Source organism: Pseudophryne corroboree, chromosome 12 (genome assembly GCF_028390025.1).
Source record: "Pseudophryne corroboree isolate aPseCor3 chromosome 12, aPseCor3.hap2, whole genome shotgun sequence".
NCBI lineage: Eukaryota > Metazoa > Chordata > Amphibia > Anura > Myobatrachidae > Pseudophryne > Pseudophryne corroboree.
Window position 1 is genome coordinate 41331804 of NC_086455.1, and position 16459 is coordinate 41348262.

The 16459-nt window shown below is 45.3% G+C and overlaps 1 protein-coding gene across 1 annotated transcript in view; it reads left to right on the plus strand.

Moving 5' to 3' along the window:
* Positions 1–998: 998 nt before the first annotated feature.
* Positions 999–16459, plus strand: part of LOC134979917 (uncharacterized) — a 34909-nt gene continuing 19448 nt past the window's right edge. Inside the window, exon 1 of the mRNA XM_063946533.1 lies at positions 999–1239. Within this exon, the coding sequence (XP_063802603.1) occupies positions 999–1239 (241 nt within the window). The remainder of the gene's footprint in view (positions 1240–16459) is intronic.

Sequence of the window (16459 nt, forward strand, 5' to 3'; positions counted from 1 at the left end):
AGGCGTTCCTCTGGTTCGCTGTACTCGACCAACATTTCCAGTTTCAGGCTTTACCCTTTGGTCTCTCCACAGCCCCAAGGGTATTTACGAAAGTCATGGCAGAAATGATGCTGCAATTGCGCATGATGGGTGTCAACATAATCCTGTACCTGGACGATCTCCTGATAAAGGCAGTATCCTGGGAACAGCTGCTGCACAGCATCAACTTGACTACTTGTCTGCTTACGGACCACGGATGGAGCCTCAATTTCCAGAAATCTCACCTGGAACCATCTCAGAGAATTCAGTTCCTGGGAATGATCCTGTATACGGTGTCTCAGAAGGTTTACCTTCCAATGGACAAGGCCTTCACTATTCAGTCTATGGTCCGTTCGGTACTAAAACCACGCAGGATCTCAATCCACCTTTGCATTTGCTTGCTGGGCAAGATGTTAGCCTCCTATGAGGCAATACAGTATGGCAGGCTCCATGCACGACCATTTCAACTGGATTTGTTGGACAAATGGTCAGGATCTCAACTGCACATGCATCTGAATATAACCCTGTCGCCAAAAGCAAGGATTTCCCTACTATGGTGGCTACAAGTCTCCCATCTTGTGGTGGGTCGGAGTTTCAATACCCAGTCTTGGACTCTTAACAACGGATGCCAGCCTCCGGGGTTGGGGGGCTGTGACCCAAGGGGCACAGTTCCAGGGGAAATGGTCGTGTCAGGAATCTGCACTTCCAATCAACATCCTGAAACTCAGGGCAATTTATAATGCTCTCCTACAAGCCTCATACCTCCTTCGGATTCAGGCCATCCAGGTGCAGTCGGTCAATGCCACGGCAGTGGCATACATCAACCAGGGAGGAACATGAAGCAGGGCCGCAATGCGAGAGGTGTCAAGAATACTCCTCTGGGTGGAAGCCAGTGCAAGGGCCATCTCGGCCATATACATTTCAGAAGTGGACAACTGCGAAGCGGACTTCCAAAGCAGGCACGACCTCCGTCCGGGGGAATGGGGCCTTCACTCTCAGGTGTTTCAACAACTGATTCACCGATGGGGCTGTCCGCAAATAGACCTGATGGTTTTTCATCTCAACAAGAAGCTCCGTTGTTACTGTTCCAGAACGAGGGACACGCAGGCAATAGTGGTGAACGCTCTGACGACACAGTGGACTTAACAGTTCGTGTACTTGTTGCCTCCAATTCCTCTCATTCCAAGAGTTCTAAAAAGACTCAAAAAGGAAAGAGTTCAGGCAATTCTAATTGTCCCAGATTGGCCTCGACAGGCCTGGTATGCGGACCTCCTGACCTTGTCTCTGGAGGAACTTTGGCCTCTGCCGCTACTCAAGGACCTTCTTCAACAAGGACCGTTTACAGCAGCTACGTTTGACGGCTTGGAAGTCGAGAGGGAGATTTTAACTAGAAAGGGTCTCCCATCCAAGGTTATTTCCAACTATGATCCCGGCCCGTAAGGTGGTTACATACAAACATTACCACCGTATTTGGAAAAAATATGTTTCTTGGTGCGAGGGTAGAAAATATTCCCCTGTAGAATTTCGTCTGGGCCTTTTTCTACTGTTCCTGCAAGCAGGCGTGGATAAGGGCCTACGTTTAGGCTCCATCAAAGTTTAGATTTCGTCTCTCTCTATCTTCCAGAAACAACTGGAGGTACTTCCTGAAGTACAGACCTTTCTAAATGGGGTTATGCACATTCAACCACCCTTTGGCTCCGTGGGAGTTTTCTCCAGTCGAATTGGTTTGAACCCTTATATAGGAGTAGACTTAAAATACCGAACGTGGAAGCCTGTTATGTTACTGGCCTTAGCTTCTGCTCGACATGTGTTGGAATTGGGGGCCTTGTCCTGTAAGAGCCCATACTTGATATTTCATGAGGATAGGGCGGAGCTCAGAACTCGCCCACAGTTTTTGCAGAAAGTAGTGTCGGCCTTTCACGTAAATCAACCAATTATTGGGAGTAATTCTGAGTTGATCGCAGCAGGAATTTTGTTTGCAGTTGAGCAAAACCATGTGCACTGTAGGGGAGGCAGATATAACATGTGCAGAGAGAGTTAGATTTGGGTGGGGTGTGTTCAATCTGCAATCTAATTTGCAGTGTAAAAATAAAGCAGCCAGTATTTACCCTGCACAAAAATAAAATAACCCACCCAAATCTAACTCTTTCTGCACATGTTATATCTGCCTCCCCTGCAGTGCACATGGTTTTGCCCAACTGCTAACAAAATTCCTGCTGCGATCAACTTGGAATTACCCTCATTGTTCCAGTATTATCCAACACTTCCGTTGCTCCAAAGCCCCTGGATGTAGTGAGGGCTTTGAGGATTTACATCAAAAGGACTGCTCACCACAGGAAGTGTGACTCATTTTTCGTCCTTTATGATGCTACAAAAATTGGTCGCCCTGCCTTCAAGCAGTCCATTGCTCGTTGGCTCAACTTAACTATTCAACAAGCCTATACTTCAGCAGCTCTGCTGCTGCCGTGTTCTATTCAGGCCCACTCCACAAGGTGGGTGGGTTCTTCCTGGGTGGCTGCCTGGGGTATCTCAGCCTTACAGTTGTGCCTGGCAGCTACTTGGTCTGGTTCGAACACGTTCGTAAAGTTCTACAGGTTTGACACCTTGGTCAAGGATGACCTTCAGTTTGGTCAGGCGGTTTTGCAGGGGTCTCAGCACTCTCGCACCTGTTCTGGAAGCTTTGGGACGCCCCCATGGTAATCTTCAATTTCCAGTATCCACTAGGACATTAGAGAAAATAGGAATTTAATACCTACCGGTAATTCCTTTTCTCGTAGTCCGTAGTGGATACTGGGCGCCTGCCTCAGTGTTTCGTTTCCTGCTAACCTGGTTGTAAGTGTTCTTGGTTGAGTTTACTGTTGCTTTCCCTGTTCCATGTTTGGTTAGCGTTGCTATCCTTCTAGTTAGCATTGCTTTCCTCTGTTAGGTTAGCTCTGCTATCTTTGTTATTGTTGTGTGTTGGTTCGTTACCTCACCGTTGTTTTGTGTTAAATCCTTGTCTCAAAGTATGTCCGTCTCCTTGGGCACAGTTTTCCTAGACTGAGGGGCAGATGTATTAACCTGGAGAAGGCATAAGTAAGTGATAAACCAGTGATATGTGCAAGGTGATAAAGACACCAGCCAATCAGCTCCAAGATGTAAATTAACATTTAGGATCTGATTGACTGCTGCCTTTATCACCTTGCACATATCACTGGTTTATCACTTCCTTATGCCTTCTCCAGGTTAATACATCTGCCCCTGAGTGTGCAGGAGTGGCATAGAGGGGAGGAGCCAGCACACACTATTAATTTCTTAAAGTGCCAGGCTCCAATGGACCTGATCTATACCCCATGGTACCCTTCAATTCCCAGTATCCCCTACGGACTATGAAAAAAAGGAATTACTGGTAGGTATTAAATTCCTATTTTTGCTATGACGCACCACCTATTTATTTATTTTCTGTATCACTGTATTTTCTGTATTCTGTGCTGGCTCCTCCCCTCTATTCCTAGAGAGTGAAACCACCTGAAACTTCCACATTACGAGTAGATCCGGGTCCCGGCTCAGGTCTTCCCACCAGACTCAGATCCAAAAACTAGGCAAAAAGTCATCTTCCCAGCGCCGGGTTCACAGTTGTTTTGTATTGCATAAAGTCCCTCCCTCGTGATATTTGGGCGCCATTTCATACAAGATGCAGGAGGGAGTGGGTGGATGACTGTGGCTTCTGAGGCACTAAAAACGCACAGGACACACCAGTGGCAGAGACCAGAGGGAGGAGGTGTGGGACTGTGGGCTTCTGTGAGGCACTGTTATCGCTTCAAGCACCATGTAAAAAAATGAAAATAAAACCTGATAGCTAAAAAATATTTCACAATGTTAAAGAAAACACTGTTAATGGGAAAAATTTCTGTAACAAAACCCCACAAAATTGCCAACATGCCATACGCCACACGTAGTGACAAGGAAAGGCTCTTGCCGGCAGCGGGGCGAGCACAAGAAAGCCCCTTGCAGGCTCGTTGTGTTTTCCCATATTGCCCATAGCAACCAAAGTGCTTTCCTGCTTCTCTATTTAGACTTATATAGTACTAGTATAGTATTAGATTTAAGTACCACTATTTTATGTAAATGTATTGAAGTTTGACCTTTTTACTGAGCCTTGTGAAGATCCTGTAAGGTGATATTTGGTCTTAGCTCGTGAATCTAGGTTGTGTAAATACTACCCAGTGAATATAGTGGTTCTATTTATATAACACAACCCATTGTGTAGCACTGTACAGTCCGAGCATATTTATTTATTAGCTATCTAAATGTCAAATACACAGACATATACATAAGCATAAGGCCAATTAACTAGCTAGTTTTTCACTATATAAACAGTGAGCACCTTCACGTTTTCCATATCTCCACCTCTTGAAGCTCATTTAAATATGTTGCTCACATTTCAAATATCTGTGGTTTGTCTGTTTTTTTTTATTTTGCAAATCACATGTCATTAGATTGTTAATGTGCACAGAATGACCCAACATTTTCTGCCTCTGAAAAAGAAAACTCCTTTCCACTCAAAGCTCTCTACCATTGCATAAGACCAGACAGGAAAGACAATGTATGACATCACAAGAGAAGAAAACATGATGCATGACATCACATGAGAAGAAAAGCTGACACATGACATCACACCTGCAGAAAAGCTGAGATGTGACATCACATCAGAAGAAAAGAGAACATATTACATCATATCAGAAGAAAAGATGACATTACATCACACCAGAAGGAAACCAGCTTTAACACTTGCTACATTTAATGCTGTGTTTTCCACTTGTAAATAATCTCTAGAATCTTAGCCTTTCCTTACAGTTGTCATGGTGGAGCGGATTGTCTACTGTGGTTCTCCACATGTTTCTATTAATTGATGATATCCATAATTCTTAATTACATTATTGTCCCATTCAAAGGACTAAACATAAGCATACACATAGTAAGTTGATATATATTGAATATATTATATTGAATATTTACAGAAACTGGTCCATCTGTAACAGGATGGTGACACCATCTATTTTGGCATTATGCACTCTCATGTTGCTCTGTTGGCTCTGTTCCTAATCCCACCAGTTTGGGTTAAGGTTGGAGAGCCCGAGGTGTCATATCATGCCTGCAAGTAACATCACAATTTATTTATCCTCTCTTTAATACATGTCTGATCATAATATCTGCCTCCTCATTTTGTGCTAAAGGGTTTTCTCATATGACTTGACTGAAGTCATGCAACTTTACTATGTGCATGTCTTTACTCTCTACATGCCTTCTATGCATTTATGTTTGTGACAACTTTATCTGATAAAGTGGATGATCTTCTCCTGTGTCACCACACAAAGCTGTCCCCTCAAAACAATAGCAGTTTTGTATTGTATGTTAGGGAATGGCAACAAAACAATGCTAAAATATGTAGCTAAAATGGAAGATCTTACAAGCCAAAAAGCGAAAGGCACGTGAAGGTAGGGAAACCCACTAACAACATCCACTCAGGACACTTCCACGGATAAAGGTCATGCCCCTCCATAACCTTGTCCCTTTTATCAACGTTACCATGGGACCCAAATTATTTAGGAGCTACCATTTCCTGAGTCATGCAAGCATGGAAGGTGCAGAGTCCACTGGCGTTTCTATAATGGGTGCAGTGTGTGTGGTGCACACGGGCCCCTGAGTCCATAGGGAACCCCCACCGTACACGCTGCACCCATTTTCTGAATACTCACCCCTCCGGAATCCCGCGGCGACGTCCACGGCAGTGTTAAAACTCATTTTCACGGAGTTCTGCGCATGCGCAGTAGAGAATTCTCAGGGAAAATGGCCACCGCGCCATTTTCCTGGAGATCTACACATGCGCAGTAGAGTCTAAGTGTTCTAGTGCTCAGACTCTCAGCGCTGCCGGCAGAGAGGAGGGGGCCCAAATGGCTTCATGGGGAAGGGGCGTGGCCACAAAATAATAGCAATTCATACTACGGTGCACAGTAGTCTCCATTATTCAAATTACGCTCCACAGTAGCGCCACTACACCAGGGCCTCCTCCTCTCTTAAAACACCCCTGGCAGAGTCACTGTTTAGGGCAGTGGTCCCCAAACTTTTTTTAATCCGAGCGTCATGGAGAATCAGATTTTATTTTAATGGCATCTCGAGGGCAAAAATTTATTTTTGATAAATTCAGGAACAAATCAAGAAAATTGTGTTTATAGGTCATCCTTCAGTTTAGTTATATGGTGGGGAACAGGATTCCAGGGCCGTAACTACGTGTGTGCCAAGTGGGCCTGGCACACAGCGCAGTTGCCCTGAGGGCGCACGGCCAGCGGCACGTAATGAGTCAAATTGACTCATTACATGCCGCCTCTGAAGTCTGCGCCGTGCGCCGCCGCCGCACTGGGGAGGAGAGCTGCAGCGCCGGGCAGCGGAGAAGGAGGAGGAGGGAGGGGGACTGGAGCCGCAGCAGCGCTATTTCATTGGTAGTAAGCGCCGCTGCAGCAGCCCCCTCTCCTTCCGTATTGGCTGCCCGGCGAGGCTGTGGATGCTGGGATGCGGTTCCTCCATCCCAGCATCCACAGCAGCGCCCCTCCCTCCTCCTCCTTCTCCCCTGCCTGCACCGAGGGAGCTGCATGAGGAGCCTGACTGCCAGCGGGGAGATGGTAAGTATCTCTCTTTCTTTCTCTCTCTCTCTCTGGGACACCGTCTGCCATAATGTGTAAAAAGGGGGCCTGGCTGCCGCAATGTGTAAAAAGGGGGCCTGGCTGCCGCAATGTGTAAAAAGTGGGCCTGGCTGCCGCAATGTGTAAAAAGGGGGACTGGCTGCCGCAATGTGTAAAAAGGGGGACTGCTGCCGCAATGTGTAAAAAGGGGGACTGGCTGCCGTAATGTGTAAAAAGGGGAACTGGCTGCCGTAATGTGTAAAAAGGGGGCTTGGCTGCCGCAATGTTTAAAAAATGGGGACTGGCTGCCGCAATGTGTAAAAAGGGGGACTGCCTGCCGCAATGTGTAAAAAGGGGGACTGCCTGCCGCAATGTGTAAAAAGGGGGACTGGCTTCCGCAATGTGTAAAAAGGGGGACGGACTGCCGCAATGTGTAAAAAGGAAGACTGGCTGCCGTAATGTGTAAAAAGGGGGACTGGCTGCCATAATGTGTAAAAAGGGGGACTGGCTGCCGCAATGTGTAAAAAGGGGGACACCGTCTGCCGTAATATGTAAAAAGGGGGACTGGCTGCCGCAATGTGTATAAAGGGGGACACCGTCTGCCGTAATGTGTAAAAACGGGGACGCTGTCTGCTATAATGTGTAAAAAGGGGAGGCTGCCTGCCGTATTGTTAAAAAAGGGGACGATGTCTGCTGTAATGTGTAAAAAAGGGGGACGCTGTGTGCCGTAATGTGTAAAAAAGGGGACGCTGTCTGCCGTAATGTGTAAAAAAAGGGACGCTGTCTGCCGTAATGTGTAAAAAGGGGACGCTGTCTGCCGTAATGTGTAAAAAGGGGGACTGTCTGCTGTAATGTGTAAAAAGGGGGACGCTGTCTGCTGTAATGTATAAAAGTGGCTCTACCTGGTGCAGTGGCGCTACTGTGGAGCGTAATTTGAATAATGGAGACTACTGTGCACCGTAGTATGAATTGCTATTATTTTGTGGCCACGCCCCTTCCCCATGAAGCCACGCCCCTATATATTTTGCGCACGCCTACGGCGCGCACTGCCCCTATCTTCCATGGGGGGGCGCCAATGTCGTTTCTTGCACACAGCGCTAAAATGCCTAGTTACGGCACTGCAGGATTCGCTTATGTTTGTCCGCAAATGTTATGATTGGAAGCCACAAGCACTGGTTTTGCCTACGTTACATTGACCATAAATAATTTGAATTGGTTCTGGACCACTAACCCAGGGCACCCCTGCAAGTACCTCACAGCACCCTAGAGTGCCACAGCACACAGTTTGGGAACCACTTGTTTAGGGTTTAAACATGGAGCAAATTGTCTGCAATTGCTCCTGTATTGAATGCACAAAAGAAAAGGTGGAGGGGCGGGGCTGTCAGGACAATGAACCTGAGCACCAGATGTATCCTTAGGACGCTCCGCAGTGGCTCTGCAGTGGTTTTCTAAGTTGCAGGATACTGTTCCAGCTGCAAACCAAATACAGGTTCCACAGGTAAGCAGCAATCCCACCCGCTAGCTCTGCGCCCTTAGCAGTGGTACCGCTCACCCACACCTAGTTACAGCCCTGGTGCGACTCTACATAGCCTGCAATTCCATCAACATGCCCTCTCTGAACTTTGCCTCCATGAGAATGCCTCATTACAGCCCAATTTGACTTCATCAGTCACATGATAATGAAACATGTAGGACTTCCTATTGGCCACACCTGGTTCTGAAATATGCACTGTACAAACTGCCATAAGATATGCTCCACAAATATGTCAGCATGAAGCTCTGAGCATCCACTGAAAGCCCCTCATAGTATTACTGTGACGGGTATGGTACTAAGCCTTGGATGGAGATAGTCACTGGAGATAAAGTACCAGCTAATCGGCTCCTAACTGTCATTTTTCAAACACTGTGACATGGCAGTTAGGAGCTGATTGGCTGGTACTTTATTTCCAGCGACTTGATCTCCATCCAAGGCTTAGTAAATAGACCCCTAAATCTCGGTAGTCAGGATCCTGACAGTTAGAAGACTGACAGTGGAATCCCGACACATCCTGGTAAGAATTTTTACCATACCCCTAATCCTAACCCAGTAGCGGATCTTGCCACGGGCAAGCAGGACTTTTGCCCGGGGCGCCGCCTTCCGGAGGGTGCCGGCGCCATCCGGAGGACGCCGCACCATGGCAAGATCCGCCACAGTGCCCCCCGCTGTGCCCCCCACTGGTCCCCCGCTGCGAAGGGAACCAGACGCTACGTGTCTAGTTTCCCTTTGTGGAGAGGACCTTTGCTGTGCAGTGTGCACAATGACGTCATCGCGCACCGCACAGCATTGTGGCACAGACGCTAGGGGTCATAATTGACCTCTAGTGTCTATGCTGTGCTATGGGAGAGACGTCATGACTGACGTCTCTCCCATAGATCAGAGGAGAGGAGAAGAGCGGCGCCGGCAGAGGTCTGTAGAGGTCTGCAGCAGCCTGGAATCAGGAGCGGGGATCGTAAGTATAAATTTTTCTTTTTTTTTTTCTTTCAGCGGCGCTTCAAGGGGGAAAAATGGGGGCGTAACTGACCACACCTCCATATGAAGCCACGCCCCTATATTTTTTGCCCGGGGCGCCACAAGGGCAAAAACCGGCCTTGTCCTAACCCTAACCAACCCCTCCAGCAGCCCTGACCCTCTTGTGTTTAGCCCTAACCCCTCCCATAGCCTAACCCTAACATCCCCCACCCCTCAGCCTAACCTCCTCCTCCTGCAGCCTAACATCCCTCCCCCGGCAGCCTAACCCTATCCCTCCCCCTAGTGCCTAACCCTAACCCTTGTACTTACCTCCAGGATATGTCTGGATTCTGACCATCGGGATCCCACTGTCTTCTGACTAAAGGTTTTGACCGCATTCCTCTGTGGCCACTCCAGAAAGTCTCAAGGCAGAGGACTTCCTTTTGGGGAAAACCCCATTTATAGCAACTCTTCAAGATAATATAAATATAATTTCAGTCATTTGGAAATAAAAACGCTGTGGTTTATTATACTCAGGGATTTGTGTCCTTTTTCATGTAATACTGACAGTAAGTTAGCGGTATGTGATTAGAATTGTTGGCCTGGAGAGAGGTATGACTCAGAAAGTCCAAGACATTTAATCTGCTCAACACATCTATTTTTAATTGACTAATTTGTATGGAGATGATGTAATTGAAAATATAGATGGCTCAGCGCAAATGTGAGCATCATCCCAGTTTGTGCTTGTACTCTTGTATAAATCAGTCTTTATTAATGATTTGTACTCAGTGCATCATGCTTCAATGCAGAGGACGGTCTCTGGCAAATCACACATTACAGAGCAGCCGCTTAACATTCAGATCAGCCCTACGTGGCTGGGAGATAACAGAACAAAGAAACATAAGAATTGCCCTGCTCCCAGGAAGGGACATACATGCTGCATGAAAGAATACTGTACCTCCATTTTCTTCTGTCTTTATAGATTGTATTGTGAAAAAATATATTTTACATGAGATAATATTTATTTTGTAATGAAAAGCTTTTTAGAATATGTTATTTATTTAGCCTCATGGTATAGGTAGAACATACGTATTTGCATAGAAAGGCATATTTGTCTTTATCTGCATTTTATATCATTATAATTTCCTATCACCGCACATTGCACCAGAATTTAATTATTGGCGGAATGCATTTAAAATGTCTTAGAGACATTGTTTAAAGCGGCAATCATTTACAAAGCATGGCTTTTGCCTTGAACGTGATTGCCCCTTTAAAACAAAGTCTGAGTTCGTCTGGGAACCCGCACCTCCGGCCAACTTGGACTTCATAACATCTGGCCCATCCGCTCCAGACTGTGCAAGTGGCCGTTATTGAAGAGGGGGGAAGATGGGATCCCTCCCCCTGAAAAAGATGCAGAGATATCTGGAAAGTTTTGCATTTCGGAACCTGGTGCATTTCCCAATTTACAGTAGCAGCCCCCATAGAAACATAAATAAAGGGTCTGCAGCAAATATCATACATGTAATACCTACAGGGAATACTTAATTTTTGCAGTAGCCTATTCATTTGAAAACAGATGTTTTTTCCGTCAAAAAAAAAAAAAGCTAAGAAATGTGCCCCAAAGATATATAGGACCTCATACAGAGTTGGACATAAATGCAAATCTCGTTTTTTATTTTTTTGGTATTAATTTACATTTAATTTTTATGCACATATGCATCTTTTTGTAGTGTAGTGTATATAGCTGCTATCGAGCCTGTCTACCTTGTAAAAGCCCCATGCAGCAGATGTTCGGATGCAATTTCTCATCTTCTTTGATTTACTGAAGCTCCCTCTAGTGATGAGATCGTGGCTACTATCATAGTTACTAAAAGGAAGCCTGTGATTCTTTGGGCGGGATGTATTAACATACATCGCCGCCCCTCGCCGGTTACCGCAGCGATGTTGATCGCATATGTACTAACATATGCGATCAACATCGCGATGCGGTGACGGAGGCCCCCCGCGATACCTGTTAGGTGGTCTGCGGGGGGTCTCCGTCACCTCCCCGGGGTCCCCACACTGGCTAGATGCCGGGAAGCAGCAGCAGGCTGCCCCCGGCACCTCCTCCTCCCCCCTGCAGCCGGAAGGACGTCCGGCTGCGTTGCTAGGGGGAGGAGGACACTACCTTCCGGGTCCAGGGCAGCCTGGAGGAAGGTAAGCCAGGGGGAAGGGGGGTCGGCGTCTGCGGCGGGGGTCGACGGTGTCGGCGGGTTGCGGCGGTCGGCGAAAAGAAGCCCATAGGCTTCTATAGGGTTTCGCCATCCAGAGATGGCGAAACCCTGGACGCCGAAAACGCTGCGGTAGGGTCTTAGTAAATATGAAAATGCGGTAAAACCCCCGTTTTCGGGGGTTTTACCGCATTTTTGCTTTAGTACATCCCGCTTAAGAGTATAACCTGATACCCAATGGCTGCGGAACCCTTGTGGCGCCATATAAATAAAGGAGGAGGAGGAGGAGAAGGAGAAGGAGAAGAAGAGTTGCTGATCAGTAGAGGGAACTTCAGTAAATTTGAGGACAGAAATTATCCTTTTTATGTGTATATGGTTCCCCCTTATAAAATGTTGCTATGTATATACGAGTCTATTTATACCCCAGATACAGGGTTATTTTTCAGCAGAATGCTGCAAACACTGGAATGCTGTTCTTTTTAAAACAAGGATTCAAAAAATGTCTCCAGTGCCAGAAAGTTACCTAACCCCAGATCAGAACGTTATGTCCCCGGCGGTCTTATTGTTGTGTGGCATTGCAGCAACTTATAACTACAAGTTCTGGGAATTACACTGTTAATGATCTGCTGCAGTGGAGCAGCTCTTGTGGGGACACCTGACGCATAGCGAGCCGCCCAATTGAAAATTTAAATGATGTGGAAGAATATTTGAATTGTTAAAACAAAAAACAGTTTGTTTGTTTGTTTGTTTTTTTACAATTTTTTTTATTTTTGACAACAGATTTCCAAAGGAAAATTTTTATAATTTAATAATTTAAGAGGAAATTATTATCTTGCTCAGACAAGTGCTATAGATTAGAATACATGTAGCAGCTGCATAAGGATAATTTAAAAAGAAAATAAGCTATAAAGTATTCATGAACAAAACATGTTCTCTTGGAATTTACATAAACTCGATGTCAATTGTGTTTCATTTTTCTTGCTAGAGTAAGCAAGATGTGGCATTTACTGTGATGTACCATAGATATATTCTTCTATATTACGTATTTACATATTCGTATATATTCTATGGCTGATATCATATAATAACATTTCAAAAATAGATATGGTAACATTGTATGAAATATGCAAAAACTAAATTGTACTATGGTTCCAATTTTAGGGATCTCCATACAGCCCTTAAGAATATAATGTATATATTATATCTGTTTTCAGAATTGAAATTCTCTACTGCTGGAATACTCTTAGTAACAGTCTGCCCCTCCAGTCAGGCACCAGCCATGCATGCAGTATAGGGATTTTGTTCTTGGAAGTAAAATGAATTGCCAATTAAAGTTGCCATTTTGGATTTGAAATGTTTTCCATCAAGATGCACAGATAATTAAACTTCATGTCAGCTAAAATAAAAGACTTGAGTGTTAACTTCACCATAGACATTTGGCACATGAGGAAAATAATGAATATAAAGAGTGTGATGCGCTGTCATAATACCAGAGAGGGTGAGACCCTTGTTAGATCTTCCAAAGGTCTTTTTGTTACCTGGTCTATATTTCAAAACACTATGGGGCTTATTGCTGCGACCAGTTTAGCGTACTTTGATGTACTTACGCCTGAGACTTTATGCTAATGCTTGTAACAGCCTTTTCATGGTATACAAGTGTGCGTGGGCTGTGACGTCCACTTTGTGTGTATGCAGTCACAACCAACTGATACACCATTGGGCCATGCATGGATAGGCTGAGAGGTGCACCGCAGTGTCACCAGGACCTAGGTGAGTGTTTCCACCAGCTATCACCAGTCTAGTGGCTCAGAATAAATGTAGGATGGATGATGAGCTGGAGAGCACGTCGGTCTACATCACCGCCACCCCACCTCCACCACCACCACCTGTCTAACTGGGTGAGAACAGAGAACCGGGGCTGAGGTTGGGGAGACACAGGTGGGAAATGGTTGAAGAGGCCCGAGATTGGGGGATAAGCACAGGAAGTAGATGGTGGGCTGGGATTGGGGTGACACAGAGCAGTTAGGGGGGGTAAGGTTATAGAGACACTGGGGAGATGGGGGAAGACACAGGAAGGAGACAGAGATTAGGATGGTCAATTGGTGAATTTAGATTGGGAAAGACACAGGGAGAAGATGTGTGTTAAAGATGGGGGAAGGGGGTGCGCAAAATTACTCTCTTGCCCCGGGTGACAAAAATTCTGGTTTCGGCCCTGATATGCATCACGGTCACACTGAACATGCACCATGGTACCTTAGTGAAGCCACTAGCAGTAATGATTTATTTGCAAAGTGATTGACAGACAGGGCTTAACAGAGGAATGGGCTCATGTACAGTTCCGTTTGGGCCTCCTCCTCTCTTGCAGCTGGCGCAGGTGAGGAGACTCTATTGTGCATGTGCAAGTCTCCAGGAAAATGGCCTCAGTGCCATTTTCCCTGTGATTTGTGCAGCGCTGATGCACAACTCCGGAGAGGAGAGTATAATATATGGGTGCAGTGTAGGCACACCCTACGCCAATTATAGATACACCACTGGTGGGAGGCCACAAAGGAGAAGGTTACAGTGGTCTAACCTGGAAACGATGAGAGCATGAATTCGTTTTTGGGGAAGTGTCATGTGTACTGTGGGTGGAGCAAAACTCTACATCGTGACCCTTGTGTTACAGAACAAATTCTGTATTTTTAGTCTTCAGAAACAGTTTGGTAAAATGCTTAGATTATCATCTTGTGATGTCATTCCAGAAACAAAGTCTAAGATTTACAGATGTAGAGTCAGATATAATAGCCAAAGGAGCTGATTGGCTGGTAGTTTGTCTCACAGAAACAGAGAATTTGATGGCAGATAAGAACCACTTGGCCCAACTATTCTGCCTTAAGCACATGTACACGCACACACTAGGCTTCATTTTTTTCTTGGGAGCCAGTAAACCCACCAGTATATTTTTGAATTGTGGGAGGAAACCGGAGTACCTGGAGGAAACCCACGCAAGCACGGGGAGAATATACAAACTCCACACAGTTATGGCCGTGGTGGGAATTGAACCCAGGACCTCAGTGCTGTGAGGCATTACTGCTAACCATCCGTCTCCATTCACTTTAACAGTCTCCAAGGCTTAGTACATATCCCCCTATGTCTTGCAGCTACATTGCCAAAATCTCAGCACTTGCCACAACTCACAGACTAATACATTTAGCCGGGATCCATTATCTAAAAAATGTAATTGTTCATTTATTAATAAAAACTATTTTAACATACATATATAAACATTTATTTTACATTATTCCATTATTTCACATTTAAATATTGAGATATTTGCTTAAACAAAATGAAAAAAAGAAAAACCCCAACAATAAATAAATGGAGACTAGTATTATTCTACCACTGTCTACAAACAAGAAACAAGCTTACACTTAAGATACAGGATAATGTACAGACGGAAAAGATTTAAGCGGTTTGCGTCATTCATCATTGTGAAGAACAATTCATTATTTAATACAACAATCTCCTAGCAATACAAAAATACATTCTCACACCTCTTGTGTCTGTCTGCTGCTCTCCAGCCTCACCTGAAGCTGCAGAACCACTTCACATTTACACCACCATGAAACACCTGTAACACATCATAGCCTCTGTGTGTAGTCAATGAAAGTAGATACACCAAGGTTACGTTTCATTGCTAATCCTCTCCACTCCCACCTGCACCTATTGTTTAGTAGTTGACCTTATTAGTTCTTTTCACAAGGGGTTTCATCTTTTATCCCAGGTATTCTCCACCTTACAGTTACTATAATTGAAAAGAAAAGACGCAAGGTTCCAGGTGCAAGTTAAATATACTCAGACAGCTGGACTCAAGGGTGGTCATTCCGAGTTGATCGCTAGCTGCAGTTGTTCGCAGCGCAGCGATCAGGCTAAAAAACGTCTGTTCTGTGCATGCGTATGCGGCGCATGCGCGTCGTACGAGCACAAAAAACAATGTGGTTTTGCACAGGGTCTAGGGAAGCATTTCAGTCGCACTGGTGGCCGCAGTGTGATTGACATGAAGTGGGCGTTTCTGGGTTTTCAGGGAGTGTTTGGAAAAACGCAGGCGTGCCAGCAAAAACACAGGCCTGGCTGGGCGAATGCTGGGCGGGTTTGTGACGTCAAAACAGGAACTGAACAGTCTGAAGTGATCGCAAGCGCTGAGTAGGTTTTGAGCTACCCTGAAACCGCACAAAAAAACTTTGTAGCCGCTCTGCGATCCATTCGTTCGCACTTCTGCTAAGCTAAAATACACTCCCAGTGGGCGGCAGCATAGCGTTTGCACGGCTGCTAAAAATTGCTAGCGAGCCATCAACTCGGAATGACCCCCAATGTTGGTTAAAGTTCATTAAAGTACTTTTCCCAATGAATGTATGTGCCACTGTTTACTGTGTGTTGTCACATTAACACAATACTTTCTACAAGCTTAAAGTGTAAGTTCTTCCTGTCAGGGTACTTGTGTTTTTGAACCCTTGCCCAATATTATAATCATTGTTATCCTTTATTTATAAGGTGCCAAATAGGGTCCACAGTGCCTAGCAAAGTACAGAAGCGGAAACAATGCAAACCAAACAAGAAAAAAGTGCAAAACACTGAGGGGTCTATTTACTAACCCTTGGATGGAAATAAAGTGGACAGAGATAAAGTGCCAGCCAACCAGCTCACAGGCTCTGTTTGAAAAAAAAAACAGGAGCTGGGTGGTTGGGACTTTATCTTCACCCACTTTATCTCCATCGATGCTTAGTAAATAGACCGCTTAGGGGAAGATGTATCAAGCTTTGGAGAGAGATTTTGCGCTCGCCCAGATACCGGCATGCCGGCGGTCGGGATGACACACTACACCCCTACAGCCAAATATGCATTAAGATAGGAATAATTAGCCACTTTAAGTGATGCGTATAGAAACCAAATTGCTATAGTAAGGCACTAGACCTCTGGTGTGCTAAATGGGTCATTCATTCATTATCTGCCAGAAAATTGTTGACGAGTTTAGTCTAAAAAGTGTACAAACAGGCACAGAATACTGTTCCGCTGTATGTCTGCTTCCAAGGAAAAGAAAAAATTGT